A 19,202-nucleotide genomic window follows, 5' to 3' on the forward strand; every position below is an offset into this window, starting at 1 on the left:
GTTGAGTCTTGGATGCAGGGAATAGAAGAAACACACCCAATTACCAAATGCCTCTCTCTGTCTCTTTCTCTTCTCTTCATCTTCGGACATCCTCCACACAAGCACCAAAATGCTTGCTGCGACTCCATGTCTACATTCCTCTGACCCCTTCCCCTTCCCATTCGCATTCGTTTATCCAATTGGACTAACACCTGCAATCTCTAATGGTTCTGCGACATATTCCGTCCTTTTTTGGTTTAAACAGCCACTATTACCCTGCAACATCAAACACTCTGCGTGAAAACCTTATTAGCAGACATGGACCTAACAAAATCCACGAAAAGGGCTTCCCTGCTTCTGCTTTTGCTCTCTTCGGTAGGCTCATATCTAGAGGTAAGTACTGTGTATCTTTCTTGATTCTGATTTTATTTTGCTTCCCTCTGGATGTATCTGATTTGTGGTTCTGTTCTGTTATGTTCTGTTTCTGTAATTGAGTAGAAAAACCCGATGGTAGCACAAGAACTGAGGAGGAGGATAAAGTACACAATTGGTTATATGCTTTGGCCCGGACCGAGAAGAGCTTGACTTTTGAGTATGTTCAGGCCACGGAAAGAGGTAGTCAACTGGTTTTGAATAAAATTTGGATATGCTTTTTCTTTAAATTAGTTGAGGTGACATATACTTTAAGAATTTGATTATTTGAAGTGGGTTTCTATTAATTTTAGATTGTAAAAATAGAGAACCAAGTGTTTGTTGAAATGAGATCATAAATTTTGAGTTTCTACAAGTACAAGCTAAACATGTTGTTGGTTGATCTGTAGTGTTTGAATACAATTTGGATATGATTTTCTTTAAAATAGTTGAGATGACCCATACTTGAAAAAATTTGATTGTTTTAAGTAGGTTTCTGTTAATTTTGGATTGTAAAATTTTTATGAGTGAAAAGAATCAAGTTTCAAATGAGATCATAAATTTTGAGTTGTATAAGCTAAACAGGGCTTATTGTTGGTTGATCTCAAGTGTTTGCATAGATGGAGAATCTTAAGCCTCATAATGCGTTCATATATAGAGAAACTGAAATCTCACTTTGGGGGGGTGCTGTTTCTGTGTCTAGAAACACCAAAACCATTTATGTGCTAAGAAACAATTTTAGAATCGAAAAAAGATGTTTGATTTTTATGTTTTCCGAAACATTTTTAACAGTGTAGTCTGATTCAAGACAAGAGTGGAGGGCACGACGTTGTAGGTATATAGCTCACAAATGAAGGCACGACATTGGAGTTGCAGGTATGCTTCGTAGAGATGAGTTTCAGAAGGATGAAGGCAGTCTAGAACAATGAGCTTCGCACAACCAGGTTGTAGTTGCCCTGCTTTTGGATAGCGAGAAGTTTCAAAAATGGGTTGGGGTTGGGGTAGTTCGAGTGAAGTATCGGGTTCTTCACAATTTTTGTCCCTCCCACTTGTTTCTAGAAACAGAAAAATAAGTCTGAATTTTTTTTCCATTCTTGTTTCTAGACACAGAAATAGGCATAAATTTATATTTCTGTTTCGAAAAATAAGTGAAATGAAACAGAAAAATCAAATGGTTTTTTGGGTGTTTTTCCGTTTTTGAGCACCGAAAAATGGAAGAACACGTTTCTGGAAACAAAATCAAAAGGGTTCTAAGAGACACTGTATCTGTGAAAGAGATTCTCAATGCTAGGACAGAAAGAATTGAATAAATATTTAAATGAACTGTCTAAAGAAAATAGTCAACCAGGGATGCTATTGGATTCCCGAATTATAAACCCAATACAAATTGTATTTTAGTAAGCTATCCCCACTAAATTTGTATTTAGCTAAACCACCAGCTGAAGAAGTCTCTCTACCTGTCCTCCAGCTTCTGGGACCTACTGGGAATACTGGAGAACATTGTGGGGGTTTGTGGGGGGCAGAATACTATGCTGGGTAGTGCTTCCTTTACTTGGCAGCTATATGTTTTGATGGGCTTGGCAATATGATTGCCTTAAACTATCCATGGCTCAACTAGTTCTTGAAATGCAATGATACTGGCACTGCCTGCCTCAAAAATCACTAGGCAATTATCTTCAACTGGAAACATTGGATAAGGGAATTCTTCAAGCCGTCACAGCAGTCAAACATCCTTGTCGCATCTGACACCTGTTCTCTGTTTTCATCTTTGCTTGCATATCTCTGTTCCTCAAGTTATTTTTTTTTAACCTCCTCACACTATGCTATGTTTTCAATTGGAAAAGAGCTGGAAATTTTCTCTAGCTCAACAACAACAACCACCACCATAACCTTCTCCAACTTAATGGGGTCGACTACGTGGATCCGATATGGTCTTAGATAGTAGTAGGCATAAGAATAAAATGAAGTACCAAAAAAATGTAAAAGGTAAAAGAAGAAGTCAATTTATGAAGCTAACTTATTTATGAAGCTACTTGGAATTTCTTTTTCTTTTGTGTGACTGCATTTGAAGAGGCTCCTTGGGATTGCAGCTGTTGGGATTTTTGAGAAATTACCAAACCAGTGTCTATAAGACAAGGATCACCAGTAATTTTCTTTAAAGATCAGTCTTGCTTTTGCAGCATTTTCTGTTCTTTTAATAAACCTGCATCTTCAACCATTTGAATCACTTTTAACATTTTACTAAATCAAAAAAATCTTTCCAATATTCCCCTTTCCACTGACAGAATGTGATACCAAACCTTAAGACTGCTTCTGGCTGGATTTAATTATATAAAAAAAAAATGGAAAAATCTGCAAATAGTGACAACTATGATTGTGTAACTAACTCAGTTATTTACTAGATATGGTAGCTAAACTTTTCAATAATGATTCACATAGAGCCTGTTGCCATACTTTCTACAAACTGATTGTAATTTAGTTTAGAAGTGAAGTAAAATTACCTAATTGCTTTAGAAAGTTTTTGAGTTAGTTACACAATATTGTCATAATGATTTTAAGAGTTTTCATTCTGTTATTGTTTTGTTTTGCATTATTTTTTTTCTCTACATTTTACATCAACTGAGAGAGCCAAAACACATCCATTCATTAGTTTCTTGAATCAACAAACAATCTATGTATCAGACCCTTCCAGTTAGCTCCACCCTTAATTTTTGAGAAACAGCCTCTTTCCATTTAAAATCGTAGCGCAAGCTGATAACTGGGGTAATGCTAAAGAAGGGTCCACAGATGAGTTAAGAGAATCAAATAATAATGAAAGCCCCATCTAGTAAGGGGCGTCGGGGGTGCAAGGTATTTTTCAGAGCTAGACCTCTGATCGGGTTACTATCAGGTGCGCATCGCAGAGGGTGATGAGCCCCCTGTGTTACGAGATCCGGTGCATTTGACTTTCTGGTGATTCCCTTTGGATTGACGAATGCCCCTGTTACCTTTTGCACCCTCATGAATGAGCTATTCAAATAGTCTTTGGATGACGTTTGTGGTGGTATACCTCGATGACATTGTCATTATAGCTGTTCTTTGGAGGAGCATGTCGCCCACCTCCGTACCTTTTTTGAAGTATCGAGGAAGAACCACCTTTATGTAAACCTATTTCTTGGATTTCTTCTTCTAAACCCTATTTGAAATGGTACTGCAACTTATTTATTGTTGGTTGTATGACTGTAAAACCATATAACATTATTTTACCATTATTCATGGCTCTTTTGATGTTCTTTTCTCCCTTCAATTAGCCAACTTGTGTCTTTCAGCCCTTTATCTCAAGATGCTTGATTATTTGTAATTGATTGAAATCAATTGACATATAATATTCTTTACTTTCTTAAGCTGTTATTCCATGTCTGTTAGTATGCCACAACTATGGTCATTCTGCATGTCAGTTTGTGGGGTCAATCAGGTCCAGTTCATTTACTACTGAAGAACTGTGCACCATGCATGGTTATGCTATCCCAATACTTTCCAAGTAAGCCTTCAAGTTCCAAAAGTAATTAAGCCTTCTAGTTATTCTGTTATTTGGAAAATGTTGAGTCTGAATTCAGTAAGTATTATTATAATCAGTATTGTGATAATTTGGTATTCTGAGAAGAAAACTATATCTAATTGTAACCTAACCTTCCTAATTTCACTTCTAGATTGAATTTTTTTTCAATTGTACTCTTCTTTAGCTTTAGTTTTCTATCTACAGGGTTGAGCTTCAAGGAAGCTGATAGGAGACTGAAGGAAATTGGTCCAAATGTTCCTCTTTGCTATGCTTTCCCAAGATGGTGGCAGCTTCTGTGGAATGCTTTTTTTCATCCATTTAATATAATTCTGATTGTCTTGTCAGTTCTCTCATTCATATCAAGTGATTACCCCAATGGATGCATTATGCTCATATTGGTTTTCATCAGCGTATCGCTACGATTTTTCCAGGTAATTGTTTTATTTTTTCTTATGGAAATTGCAATGTGTCCTGTTCAGACCCCACTGAAGGAAGGCCAAAATGGAATAGGATTGACTAGCAATGCCCATAGCACAGCCAATGTCATTGGATGGGGATTGAGACCTACTTTAAATGAATTACAGCTGAAATCTTCCAAACTGAAGTAAACCTGATGGATGGTCGTAAAAATAAAAATGTGGCAATGGTCCAGGGAAACAAAATAGTCAATGAATAGGTTTTAGATCTTTCAAATGGGAGGGATTCTATCCTAGAATCTCTCTCTGTTGGAACCCTGTCTATCTTTAAAATGTCCATGCTCCTTATTTCCTATACTCTAGCAAGTACCTCCCTCCATTTCCTCTCTTCCAACATGAATTTTATTGGTTTTCCATGCCCCTGTCAGGAATTCAGTAGTTCAAAAGCAGCCATGAAGCTTTCAGAGTTCTTAAAATTCCCGGTAAAAGTTCAAAGATGTGCAGGTCGAGTTATTCAGACTGAATTAATTGTTCAAATAGACCAAAGAGATATTGTTCCTGGTGACATTATCAGTTTTGGACCTGGGGATCTCTTCCCTAGTGATGTGAGGCTTTTAACTTCAAAAGACTTGGTTGTAAGGTATGGTGGCTGGTGGAACACTTCTCTCTTTTATACATGAAGATTACAAAATTTTGTCATGCTTCCTTGCCATTTTCTCTACAGCCAATCATAGAACGCATGACCACCATCCTGCTTGTTGAACAGTCAGTCTTCATTAACAGGCGAGTCTGGGACAATGGAGAAAATAGCAGACATTAAAGAAGATGAGACAACTCCTTTGCTGGAGCTGAGGAATATTTGCTTCATGGTATGCAATTTCTCTATAGTATTTCAGCAAGTAATACAAACTGGTCTAGGAAAAAAGGTTGGAGGACTGTGAAAGACAGAGATTTGGATTCTAATCACATATGAAACACTCTTATTTTAGTTGATCAGATGATAGAATCATTTTATATTTACAAGCTTTTTTCTAGTGCTTTTAGAATAGATAAAACTTTTATGTAGACGTTAAGGTTTGATCAGTCAAGTCATGTTCAATGAAATCAAAACCATCCAGTTTCAATATCAAATGGCAACAGTTTCAGTCATTGAAACCTTGTAGAAAGATCCTTCAGTTAAGGCCATAAACAAGCTTAAGCTGACTGAGCTTTGTGAATTTTGCCTACAGGTCAGTTTCATGGAACTTGAGTTGGGCCCAGTGTCATTGTGGACTAGTCAAAGTTCATCCTCTTCTTGGCTCTTTATGGGTTTTCAAGCTTCAGAGTCAGCTTCACTTATCTCACTTTAAGTGTTGGCAAAATTGGGATTATATAAGCCCAAATTTGCAACCTACAGAACACAATTTCGAAGCTGAAAAACTAAAATGAATAAGGTTAAAGAAAATTGACAACAGAACTAGGAGTTTTAACAAATATAACTATCCTCACCCTATCATAAACATAGTTTTCAAAGAAACTTGTAGAGAACAAAAATCTGACTCAAATAATCTGCTGAGCTTACAAAATGGCCATGCTTTGGCCATAAACTGTAAGGATATTTATTGCATGCATGCCATGCTTTACAAAACCTCAAAGAAATAGGATATGCAAAAAGATACCTGGCTGGGGATTACAAGATTCAGCATGGTTTGACTTAGAAATGTTATTATTTCTTTCAAGGCATAAACTCCAACTCACCACAGCTAGTATAAAAGAACATAGTTTCTTCCCCCTTCTAGATAATTTCTACACTATCTAATTCATGTACCCTAAGTTGATGTCTTCTGAGATTGCAGGTATATCACTTTGAGCCTTGGATGTTCAGCATCATGCTAGCTCTCCTGCCATTGATGATATAGGTCTATCATAGAACAACTTTAGAATGAAGGGGGAAAAGCAGTCCATTAGATAAATGGTAGATAAGAATTAAGTTTAAAGATATTTGGCCTCATATTGTCCTGGAAGATATAAGAAATCATATAAAATTGGGAGAAGGCAGAGAATACACTGCTGAATAGACTCTCGAAATCAGTGAGAAACTTGAGGTAACCTTCTTAAGAAATCATCAAACAGAACGAGCCTCTTTCCAGGTTACTAATTCAGATTTGGTACTAATCAGCAGCAAAGAATCAATATCTCAGCAGCAAAGAATCAATATCTCAGGAGTCAAGACCTATATACGTATATAAGAAAGAAATTTAAATGCACCAATAATCTTTTCATATGGCAGCTTATGTGAATTTCACAAAGACCACATGATTTCCATATCATCTACTAATGCAATAAGTTTCATCTAGATAACCCTCTCCCACTTGATAAAATAGAACTCCCATCTTTGAGCCTTTTTTCAAATTAAGAATGTTGAAATGTTGATGTATATGACTAGGCGAGAGTGAAATACAAAATATGGTTTATAGCATGATGTGGGGGCATGTAACAGTTTACACAATCCAGCCTGGATGGTCTAAAAGATCTCGGTTGGCCATGTTATTCCTCAACATGGCGAAAAGAGAAAGGATCAGTTGTTAAAGGAATATGAATGACATGTCGTACACAATAATATCACTAGTTTCATGAATATGGTTGGGCAACAAACTTTTGGGTTGAAGAGGAGCAAGACCTTGAATAAAGCTGGGAATTTTTTTGAAGTAATCTTCACACTATAATCTGAGCTCTTTGGAAGGAATGCAATTTGAGAGTTGTTGAAGATAAGGCTAGAGATACTTCTAAAATCATTTTAGAAGTGGGAGAATTTTGTCTTTTAGGGGTCAACTTCTTAAGGAGTTGGATGGGATGTCCAAATTCCAAACAGCTTCTAGTGCCAAAGTACCAGAACAAAATAAGTGAATAGTTTTGCTGCATTGCTCCAACGGTAAGAATGCTCCAATGTGACCAAGTGATCATGGGTTCGAGTCAGGAAACAGCCTCTCTGCTAAGTGAGGGTAAGGCTGCATACATTATGAACCTCCCTAGACCTTGCAGTCGCATGAGCTTCCTGCACTGGGTACACCCCTTTTAGTTTTGCTGCATTGCTGATGTTCTGGTTGTTTGCTCTGTCTTGTTTGTTGTGTAAACCTTTGAGTTTGCTGTAACCCTTTTTTTTTCTTTCACCTTTCTTTTTTGTTGAAGGTTTTTGAGCCTATGGGGAAGTTGTAAAACTTTCCACATCCTTTTCTCTCTAACCTCTTAGGAAATTCGTATTGCATAAAAATGATCAGTTTCATAACATGTTACTAGGTTTTATTTTGGGGACTATAAGATCACCTATTTAGGTCTCAGCTCTTCCATCTGGCCTAAGTATATATATTTCATTTTGTACTTCTGCTTCTCTTTTTCTACTTGCTACTTTTACTAGCTGGATTTGGTTCCATAATGCAGGGAACAAGTGTAGTATCAGGCTCCGGGACAGGTCTAGTTGTTTCCACTGGATCCAAGACGTACATAAGCACTATATTTTCAACAATAGGGAAACAGAAGCCTCCAGATGCCTTTGAGAAAGGAGTTCGGCAGATATCTTATGTGCTTGTTGGTGTTATGCTAGTCATAGTGACTGTTATAATCCTCGTAAATTACTATGCATCTCATGACTTAAGCCAGAGTATGTTATTCGGGATCTCGGTTGCTTCTGCTCTTACTCCACAGATGCTTCCCCTCATTGTAAACACAAATCTTGCAAAAGGAGCACTTGCAATGGCTAGAGACAGATGCATTGTCAAAAGTCTGGCTGCCATACAGAATATGGGAGTAATGTAAGCTTCTGGACCTTCATGATTGCCATTACACCTCTGCATTTCACAAGTCATATTACATGATAGCATACTGTATTCAATACCACAAGCAGTTATTCTGTCATTATTAGCCGAGATGACCATTGGCCACAGGGTGGTTTTTGGAATGTGGGATGCTTAATATTACTGACTGTGAACTTGACTCCAAACATCTCCAACCTACTCCACTCCACTGAGATTAATAAGGTAATCTCAGTGGGGCAATCTGGCCAAGGGTAAGGTTTTTTTTTTAACACCAAGCTGCCCCGAGAAGGGTCTCAACGAGCCTTAACAGTAGGTGTAGGTGTAAGGCATACTGTGGAACTGGTATGACCATTCAAATTTCCATCTCTATTAACAATTTGTGCCATGAGATATTTCTTCCTATCCTAGAACAGCCATATTTAGGTTTCAGTGTTAAATCAGATTAATGTTTTCTACTTTTTCTGCATCTGGATTCTTCGTTCAATAGCATTCCATTCTCAAAAATTTAGGACTTAGCCATGTGCCTTGCTTTTCTTCTCATGATATAGGGATATCCTATGCATGGACAAGACAGGGACCCTAACTATGGATCGTGCAATCATGATTCATCATCTTGACGGCTGGGGCTTAGCGAAAGAGAAGGTTCTGCGCTTTGCATTTCTTAACTCTTACTTCAAGACTGAACTAAAGAATCCTGTTGACGATGCAATTCTGGCATATGTCTATACTAGTGGATACAGGTTTGATCCAGCCAAATGGAGAAAGACAGATGAGATTACTTTTGATTTTATAAGGAGAAGAGTATCTGTTATCATAGAAACAGATTCAATCACAAACAATGGAAACAGCCATATCACTGATAGGTTTATGATAACTAAAGGAGCACTTGAAGAAGTGATAAAAATATGTTGTTTCGTTGAGCATATTGACAGAGGTGTAACATTACCTCTCTCCCAAGAAGATTATGAGAGAATTATACACCTTGCGGAAGAGCTAAGCAATGATGGTTTAAGGGTACTAGGAGTCGCAACGAAAAAGATAAAAGGGGTAGGCACTCATTTCTTCTCATCTTTTTATGCTTACATGTTGAGCTACATATTTCCTGTAAGATTTTTGGCTTTCACGCAGCTGACCCTGAATCACATATCCAATGCATGTTTTGCAGTACTTCCCTACCTTAATATATTATAAATTGTGAGATGCCCTTATTTTAATTTTAAAACTAGGTAAAAGGATCATTCAGTACAAAGAGTAATGGTTATCTTGTTCTTCTACATTATATTTCTTCTGCTACATATCTCCTTGTGTTTTTTGACTCTCTTGTAGAGGGAGACTTTTACCAAAGAAATGATTCAAAGGAAGACATCAGCAAAGTAAATTGTTAGATTTTTTAAATACTAATACTAAAGAGAAAAATTAGTGAATAATGAACTATAAGCAATACATGTATGGGACTTCATATACAATAATTATGTCTCTTCCAATAGCTAAACTTCTGTGGTGTCCATTGGGTACTCCCTTCTCATCTGAGTGTTAGGGCACATGTTACTGTCAAATACTCCTCTGAAGAAACAGGACTTTGGATGGAATGATACTGATGCAAAATCCGTAGTGGAAGTGATAGAATTCCGATATTAAAGTTGCTAGAATTTCCAGGATCCAGAAAATGCTATTCTTCATACACAGCAAGTTGTGATGGTCAAACAATCATTTCCGTGAACAAGTGCGTAGAGCACTTGGTAGAATTTGGAGCATTAAATCTCATCCTACTAGGAGGTCTTGGGTTCAAATCTCTTGGTTCACACCTTCCCCCCCCATATATATTTGAGGTAGAACAGACCGACTTTCTGGTGTTTTCTGTCTACCCCACATGCCCAGTATGCAGAAAACAGACACCAGAAACCAGCAACAACAATTTGTGAAATAACTCAGACCCCTCTTCTCCAGTCAATTAGGATTATTAAATTAAGATATGATATAAGTCCCCTTTTCAACTACTTTAAAGGCAATGACCAAAGTAGTGAAACCAGCATAAAAGGGCTTCGAAATGGTGAAGACAACAATAAATCTTTAACCAACAAACAAGCAGCGTATGGGAAAGCATATCTACCTCTTTTTAAATAGACTTTGTCCTACCCAACTAGGATCCCTATTTTGTTGGTTGCACAGAAGAATTCCAGTACAAAAGTAATGGAGTGGATCTAGTATTCAATAGAGTGATGCAATTTCTGACTCAGGTTTCCTTGTAAGTAGACATATATCCTGAAATAGTTAATTTCCAACCTTTTACCCCATTGCTTTAGGACTATCTCAGGTTTGAGACAACAAGATACTACATAGGACTCTGCATGTTTGCCATCAAGGGTGATGGAGATCCCATGAAAGAGAAATTGCTGAGACCCATCAATCAGTTGGTCATTTCTCAATTCGAAATCGCCTTCGGTTCCTTCTTTAGTTTTCAACTATCATATGCATCAACGCATGATGAGCCACTTCTGTAGTAAAGAAAACATAAAACTTATCTAGCATTTCTCACGCATTATATTAACTTGTTCTCTGATCTTTATCCCATGCTGTTGGGTTCTTAGATGGCCTTCAATTACTTCCTTGCTCCCCAATTTATAAAAGAACCAAATTCAATGTCAAAGAAGACCACAAGTACTGTGATGAAATAAGACTACGAAATCTCATTAATGGCACATAAGAAATAGTCAATTATAATCACCTAACAGACATGGTGAGCCAAGGTTGTATTAAAACACTTGCAATGAAAATGAATTTTGACAGTCACATATTTGTCTTCAACTGGATTTCATGCTGGCTTTCATTCTCTGACATTTAGACTTGTAATCCTTGGAATGGGATGCAAGTGATTAATTTCCTACAGGTTAGGGTGGTTAGACTCTGCTATGGAATCTGGTGGGCATGCTCATATGAAAGTTTGTACAGTAACTTTCTCTTCAATCAGTCTCAGCTTCACTGAATATCATGATGTTAATTATGTATATTTATTTTTCATGTCTATCCATATAAACATATGGACAATGCACGACTAATAGCTATTCCTAGCTTGGTCTTCACTGCATTCTTCAACCATTTCTTTGGAGCCTTCAGTAGAAGCTTGAATTCCCACTGTAGGTTAGTGGCATGGGCTTTTCACTTGAGAGCCGTCTCTTCTTCTCTCTCAACTTCACCTCTCCCTATTTTGTTCTCCGAAGGGTGTTCTGTATCTATTTTGCTGAGAAATCCTGTGTTTAAGAGGCCAAAGACGAGCTTCATTTCCTCTCCTGATCAGATCACACATGGCTCGACCACCTTCTGTGCCCTATAGAAAAACTACCACATCTCTTTCTTCCAATGTTGGATTGATCCAATTCTTGCAGCGCTGGAAAGAAGACTATAAGATCTTCAAATCTTATGTTTTGAGCTTCGACACAGGAAGAGTGCAAGACATAAATGGGCCGGACATCACTGTATGTGCAAAACAGGTGTTCTGGACACTATGCATGCATCTATGTTTGAGATCATAACTACCTTTCCTGAACTCGGATTGATCTGATTCTTGAGACATTGTAAAGCCTACTCATAGGGCCAGAGTCTATTAAATCTAAGCTTCAACCCATAATTAACAGAAGGTTCCAAAGTGAGCTCTGAAGTTGTCGGATGTGCAAACATAGTGTTCTGTACCACTGTGTCATCTCCACTTTCTAGGCCATAACTCATTTGTTAGAGCTCAGATTGTCACGATCCTTACAGCATTGGAAAGCTAACTCAAAAATGAGCAATTCTCATGTCTATGGCTTCTAAAGTATCCAAGTGGAGAAACACTCAACACTTCCATGAAATTGCTGCATAGTGTAGAAACAACTTTCCAGAAATCATGTGAGACAACTACATTCAAGATCATATATCCCTCATCCAAACTCGGATCGACTCACTTCTTGAGGCATTGGAAAGCTAACTCATAGAGGAAAAAGTCTTTTGAGTTTTGATCATCAACTGATTCTGCTTTGAAGACAGCTCAAAACTCTCATGAAGGTCTGCACCATGCAAAATGCCACTTTTGCCTTGAGCCAACTACCATAGCAATCATGCTCACAGCAGCTCCATATCGTCACCATGCATCCCATAGGCTCTCACAACTTCTTCCAACACACAGGCACTACACTAGCCACCTCATCATACCATATCAGCCCACAATGCAAGCTCAATTTCTCACAGACAATGTCAACTTTCAATAATCCAACCCAACTCCAAGTGAGCACAATGGTCTTCATAACTGCACCATTGGCCTTTTATGATGTTGCTCTGCTCCAGTCTGGCCGTCTTAAGACCTTCCTGCCCATGATAGCTCAATGTGCAAGCCCAGCTTGCCAACTGCATATATCAACTGCCACTGCCACTGCTAACTGTCAAACATTAAGCCTGTTAGCTCAACTGCCCACTTGTCATGCCTGGTAGCCCACTGTCCACTTTGCTCTACTCTGGCCACCACAAGACTTTCATCTTGCCATAAGTTGACTGCCTTTACACATCACAACTCAAATCAACTGTGAAGATTGCTTGCCATGCCCAACCAAGTGTTCAACTGCAAAAGCCACCTGCCACTGCCTCTGCCAATTGTCCAGTCTTATCAGTCACGTCAACTCACAAGAGAGCTGCTCACTGTAGCCTTCAACTGAAAATCGCCTACTGTCACTGCTCACTGTAGATAATCAATACTTCCATAGGCTTCCAGCTGTGCTAACTTTGCTTATCTTCAGACGGATCAAAATCCTCTATTTTTCTCATCCTTGTTTTTCCTTGTTTTGCTACCTGCAGAACGCGACACGTGGACAACAAGGAGACCAACGGTCAAGATTGGGTGAAGATTATTACATCCGGTGCGTTGGTCTTAAAGTTGTCCACGTGTCGCGTTTTGCAGGTAGCAAAACAAGGAAAAACAGGGATAAGAAAAACAGAGGATTATTTTCCTCTTCAGACTGACCATCGTCACCATCCATATGCCTGCATCTTGGCTCAACTGAGTGAGTGTGTTGACCATCAAGAATACTAGCACAAGCTCACTGCTCAACTAATCTTCCCGGTTGACTGTGTTGACAACAATGCAATGCAAGATGCTCACATCCCTATCTGGCTATCTTACCAAAGTATTATCCCATCAGGCTTTTGCTTCTTCACCCTATCTTTTACCCTTTTGAGCCTTGTTTTGTTATCCATGTTCTAGATGAAGAGAGATTTATGTTCTTGAGATGTAACTGAGTAATGTCACAAAAATATTGTATTGCTTTTATAGAAATGAGGAACTCTTCTTTTTTTTTTTTTTTTTTTTTTGAACTATCTTAAGGCCGTCTTACCTAGAAATTCTTTCCATCAACATCATCATCATCAAAGAGTCTTTATGGCCTAAAATATTCATTCAATAAAACAATTTCAAAGTACTGCAGTGTAATTACATAAACCCACCTAAATAGTGATAGACAAGTACCATCAAACATGTAGTTATTGGGTAATAGTAAGATATCCTCTTTTCATGACAATAATCAATAAATTTTTGGTGTCATATTTGTTCATGGATCATATACTGTATCTCTGGTCACACGTGCTTGGTTTATTTGGTAACAAGACAATAGGAGAGTGCTAGGTGTAAACAATTGTCAAAAATGATTAGACTGTGGGCATTGTCAATTTTGTTCTATAGCATATAGCATTTTCTGTCACAATGCTTGCATCAACTTTTCCCACCTCTTTTCAAGGTAGCTAGATTTGTTAGGTCAATGGTTGGTATTTGGCTCATAATATACTCTAGTTGGTTGAATTTGTAATCAGGTCCCCTAATACAACTCATTTCCACGCCACTGAATGCTTAAGAAGCTTCCTCCAGGCTGACACTAAATGGTTCCCATGCAGGACATAATGTGTAATACATCAGGATAGCAATGGTAACTAGTGCTTAATCTTTTTATTAACCACACTTTTTTCACACTGCAGGAACATAATGGCATGGTTACAGCCAACAATGAGAAAGTTGAATCAAACATGGTCTTCCTTGGGCTTATAACCTTCTTTGACCCTCCCAAGGAATCTGCAAAGCAAGCTCTTTGGAGGTTGGCTGAAAAGGGAGTAAAAGCAAAGGTGTTGACGGGTGACTCACTCTCCCTGGCAATCAAGGTCTGCAAGGAGGTGGGTATCAGGACCTCCCATGTGATTACCGGACCAGATCTAGAGCTCCTTGATCATTCTACCTTCCATGAGACAGTTAAGAGAGTAACGGTGCTGGCCCGCCTCACCCCGACTCAGAAGCTCCGCGTAGTCCAGTCCTTGCAAAGTTCAGGGAACCACATTGTTGGGTTCTTGGGGGATGGAATAAATGACTCTCTTGCCTTGGATGCTGCTAATGTCGGGATATCAGTTGATTCAGGGGCATGCGTGGCAAAGGACATTGCTGACATCATCCTACTGGAGAAAGATCTCAATGTTCTTGTTGCAGGTGTTGAGCGTGGACGCTTCACTTATGGTAACACCATTAAGTACATAAAGATGTCAGTGATTGCCAACATAGGCAGTGTCGTGTCACTTCTCATTGCTACGCTGTTCCTCCCATTTGAGCCATTGACCCCCAGGCAGCTTCTCACGCAGAGCTTCATGTACAGTGTAGGTCAGATAGCAATTCCATGGGACAAAATGGAGGAAGACTATGTGAAGATCCCACAAAAATGGTCCCTCAAAGGCTTACTCTGGTTCCTATTGTGGAATGCACCTGTGTGCTCTATCTGTGATATAGCCACCCTTGCATTCCTCTGTCTCTACTATGGGACCTACAGTCCATCACAAACCAACTTCTTCCATTCCGCTTGGTTTATTGAGGGCCTCTTCATGCAGACCCTCATCATCCACTTGGTTCGAACTGAAAAAATACCATTCATCCAGGAAGTAGCATCATGGCCCCTGATCTGCTCTACTGTTTTGATTTCTGGAATTGGTATTGCAATTCCTTTCACACCTATAGGGAAAGTCATGGGACTAGGGAAACTGCCATTGTCCTATTTTGGCTTCCTGGTGGTGCTTTTTCTTGGGTATTTCTCCATAGGCCAGGTTGTTAAGAGAGTATACATTCTGATATATAAACAGTGGCTCTAGACAATGGACACTAAATTTGTGAGAAAAGCTGTTCAGTTTGGACATCATTGTGGAAATTAAAAAAAAAAAAAAATCAAAAATCAAAACAAAACAAAACTGGATCTTTTGAGTGTATGCTATCAAATTGAATGCCAAGTCTTAGCCTCATTTTACAAGGTTATTCATATTCTGCGGATGCTCCGATCTTTCTCGGATGTTATTTGAAACACTAACTGTTCAAAAATTAAGTGCGATGATGAGCAATCAAAGTAAGCCGCTGAAGATATTTCTCTTCTATTCGAGTTCTGTGAGGTAACTTTGGTCTGTTCTGTCACAATACGTGATGTAAACAAAAACACCAATATGCTAATGCAAGCAAGCAACCACCACTTGAAATTTTCTGGTATGATGAATCACCTGTGTGGAATAATTGTAAACAATTAAATTATGTACAACTAAACCTAATACTAAAGTGGCCATGGGAAAAATGAAAACAAAGAAAATAGACACATAATCAACATAAACACTGTAATGGCATGCTTTGAGTTTCCCCTGGTGAACAGTGGATAATCCCAGACTCTCACCTAATTGGAGATAGTTGTTGTTGATGTTCCATTCAAAATCCCAGTGTTTTCTATCGTTCTTGAGTGTCCAATATGCCCATCCAAATGAGGCTGTATCATAAACCTGTAGTTGGGCCCTCCCAAAGTCTTGATAATCCATTTGAGACCCACTTGTCACATTCCACTCGTTCACCCATTCCCCTAAACACATTCCAGTTCACAACTTCACATATCAAAATATTGCCTTTCACCAAATGACAAAACTCAAATATTGTTTACAAAAGGGTACTTCTATATTCTATCAAAGCAAAGTTGGAGTTCTTTGAATAAAACAGATGGGAACCTCGCCTCACCAATAAAGACAAGTGGCCCATTTGCCTTGTTCAAGGCCTGAAGTTGTGTTTGCCGACTCTTGAATATGAAGTCAATGTTATCTTCAGCACTCATATTAATGAAGAAAGTGTCAAAGAGGTTGTAGTAATGCAAATCCACCACAATGTTCGAGAATCCAATGTTGGCTTGATAAAGCTCCAAAGGGTCCGCATTGCCAATTCTCTGGCAAATAATCACATAAGTGGTGGATGAGTAGTTTTGTACAATTTGGTACCCCTTTGAGTAGTATGAAACTAAGGCATCCAGTGGAACTCCAGAGGCAGAGGGCTCATTCAAAAGTTCAATCCCCAACAGGGCAGGATGATTTGCATACCTGCAAATGAATGATGTCAATTCAGCCAGTTTTTTATTTTTAGATGGGTACAATATAGAAGGGGGGAGGGGGGAGGTATTGGCCAGAAGACTCAAACTTGAGACCTCCTGGTGAGTGTGAACTTTGCGCACACAAGCTCACCAACTGCGCTAGGGAAATCCCACCACCACAATGGATGGACGTTAACTAACAAAGTACATATCTTTATTAGAATAAAAAGACGATAACGATACTGACCTTCACTAAAGCGTGGCAATTTTTTGAATGAAATGAGACAGTTAGCCTAGTCAAACAAAAAAGGGGGGCGCAACAAAAGTAGATTTGAAATAATTTAGAAAGAAAAAAAGGTAATGAAGCAGTTTTTAGTTATAATTTTCTTCCAGATTGAGTTTACACTCCTGGTGTAGATGACTAAGGTGAGATGCATCACAGGACACCTCTATATGTCCATAATCTATGTCAGATGATGGAGCCAAGACCCATGATATCATTGGAACTGCCAATGACCATATTGATTCATTGCAACTACCTAGTCCAGCAGAATCTGAATCCCATGAGAGTACAAAATGAACTTGAACAATAAAGATCAAAACCTGTCAACTTTGGTAAAAAAATTGTGACATTCAGATAACAACAACAACAACAAAGCCTTATCCCAACTCAATGGGGTCAGCTACATGGATCCGCGATTGACAAGTTTGCAAAGTAAAAGAGAAGGAAACAAAGGGAAAGGAAACAAAGCAACACCTCCGGGACATCCCACCTAAAATTTCGAGCCATGCAGATATCTACTTTAAATTAATGCTTCTCCCTTGTCTTAACTTGTTTTTTTATGTTGTAACATCAGAGGACCACTGACAAAGAAGATAATTTCAGGTAATGGCTTCTTAGGTCCAGAAGTTTTATGCAAATTTAAACTGTCGACCTTGCTAGTCAGGCCTTTGATTACCTCAACTAATCACCAGCTAATAATCTCAAAATGTTACCGTTTCTCAAACCCCTATTACCCCATGTAAGAATTCCCATATTTCCCATTACAACCTTCCAAACCCACACCACCCCCCACCCCCCCAAAAAAAAAAAAAAAAGGAATCCCATCTACACATCTTTATTTGTTCCGCTTGACAACCTTTCTGGGAATTCCTTGATCAATTTAAGTCCTAACCCTTTTCTTTAGTTCAAACCTGAGATTCTTCAGGATTAAACCCTAGAGTTGCCATAACATAGCAATTTCTATTAAGAAATTGGTCTCATATGTAGTACCTGGAAGCCAGAAAATCAACAACATCAAGGCTTTGTGAGATGTATTCTGGAGACATGGGCCAGTCTGTTGAACCATCTCTACTGGAACTATGTTCCATTCCATTCTGAGATCCTGGAGCCGCGTGAAGGTCAATAATGCACCTTATGTCATACATCCTGCACCAAAGGTTTTGCAAGCATGGATCAACAACACCAAGAAGGAAAGGTGAAAAAGATGCATAAAATATTTAAGAAAAGATTGGAACAAGACCTACAGTGCCCATGAAAATGCATTATCAAGGGCTGCCAGAGAACCCCCAATGAAAGGTGGCGGTGGATTAGGATCCTGGGCAATCCACCAACCAACTGGTATCCTCACTGTATTTATCCCATTCCTGTACAGGAAAATAAAGTCTTCCTGTTTGATAAAGTTCTTTCTATGTTCCTGCGGTTCCAAGAGGCTCACAAAAATAACTGAACTTGATAGAATGGTAAGTATTCAAAGTAGAAGATGGCAGTCAGAATTCAATGGTTACAGATCCTTTAAATTCCACAGGCATCTGTATCAACCCATCATAATGTGGGTATAATAATGAAGAATCTATACTGCAAAATGGATATTGGTCAGCAAAGTCCAATAATTCTACATACAATAATCCAGAAATTTAAAGAAGGTTTCATTGGCAGGCCACCTACCTTTCTTATGTGATAGCCCTTGAATTGAGCACAATGTGGAGGGATAATATTGCTATTCCAACCTTCAGATAAAGATTGGAACATTCAGAACGCCCACATGTAAAATTTAAGGTGCCAACTCAACTGGATGTCCTATGTATGTCATTCCTCCTAACATGAGCTATTAAAATGCTGTCTTCTTAGTCAAAGACAGACAAGAAAGAGAATTCCCACACACCCCCCCCCCCAAAAAAAAAAAAAAGAAGCCAAATTGAAGTGAATTTGGAATGGACATGAATAAAGGAAAGAGGGAGGATGCAGATCTTGCTTGATGCCAACTGAACTTCCCATGGCAGCAAAAGGGCCATGTACAACAGGGTTGGATTACCCACAGCTGCAGGATTCTGACTTTGACTTATTCTGGATCAATTAACAATTTTTTTTTTTAAATAAAAAATAAAATATAAGGGATAGTGAAAGTTACCGTAAGAACTTTCTTTGCTTTATCATGCCCATACCCATTAGCAAGCTGGTAATCTCCATGCAAGTTATTTGCCACAATTATCATATCAAAAGTGGCCATGTTGTCATCCCAGCCTGGTGTCCCTGGATAGTCCGCTATGAGCTGGTTTGCTAATGTAGCCTAAGCAAATAAATTATAAGGTTATCAAATTTATAAGAGTAAATATCAAAAAGAAAAATGATTAGTGCCGAAGTAATATAAGGCAACATGCTCCCAGGAACCTAAGGATGTCTACCAAT

The 19,202-nt window shown here is 38.6% G+C and overlaps 2 protein-coding genes across 6 annotated transcripts in view; one reads left to right on the forward strand and one right to left on the reverse strand.

Annotated features, from left to right (window-relative positions):
- LOC122079884 (magnesium-transporting ATPase, P-type 1-like) lies at positions 1-15,361 on the forward strand. The gene is made up of 8 exons (XM_042646647.1): positions 1-372; positions 478-594; positions 4,133-4,359; positions 4,773-4,984; positions 5,111-5,213; positions 7,762-8,132; positions 8,684-9,182; positions 14,127-15,361. The coding sequence occupies exons 1-8, from the start codon at positions 204-206 to the stop codon at positions 15,273-15,275; spliced, it is 2,847 nt and encodes a 948-aa protein (XP_042502581.1). The 5' UTR covers positions 1-203; the 3' UTR covers positions 15,276-15,361.
- Positions 6,033-19,202, reverse strand: part of LOC122079885 (probable glucan 1,3-beta-glucosidase A) — a 27,520-nt gene continuing 14,350 nt past the window's right edge. The window contains exons 5-11 of one of the 5 annotated variants that reach the window (XM_042646652.1): positions 18,925-19,083; positions 18,041-18,210; positions 17,787-17,942; positions 16,171-16,523; positions 15,839-16,018; positions 13,119-13,142; positions 10,795-12,900 (exon numbers count right to left, since the gene is read on the reverse strand). In XM_042646652.1, coding sequence (XP_042502586.1) covers positions 12,851-12,900; positions 13,119-13,142; positions 15,839-16,018; positions 16,171-16,523; positions 17,787-17,942; positions 18,041-18,210; positions 18,925-19,083 — 1,092 coding nt within the window. In that variant the 3' untranslated portion in view covers positions 10,795-12,850. Of the gene's footprint in view, positions 6,225-10,794; positions 13,542-15,372; positions 15,672-15,838; positions 16,019-16,170; positions 16,524-17,786; positions 17,943-18,040; positions 18,211-18,924; positions 19,084-19,202 lie in introns of those variants that run through there. The other 4 variants (XM_042646654.1, XM_042646648.1, XM_042646653.1 and 1 more) reach the window with 4 other exon arrangements.

The sequence above is a fragment of the Macadamia integrifolia genome, chromosome 5 (genome assembly GCF_013358625.1).
Source record: "Macadamia integrifolia cultivar HAES 741 chromosome 5, SCU_Mint_v3, whole genome shotgun sequence".
Lineage (NCBI taxonomy): Eukaryota > Viridiplantae > Streptophyta > Magnoliopsida > Proteales > Proteaceae > Macadamia > Macadamia integrifolia.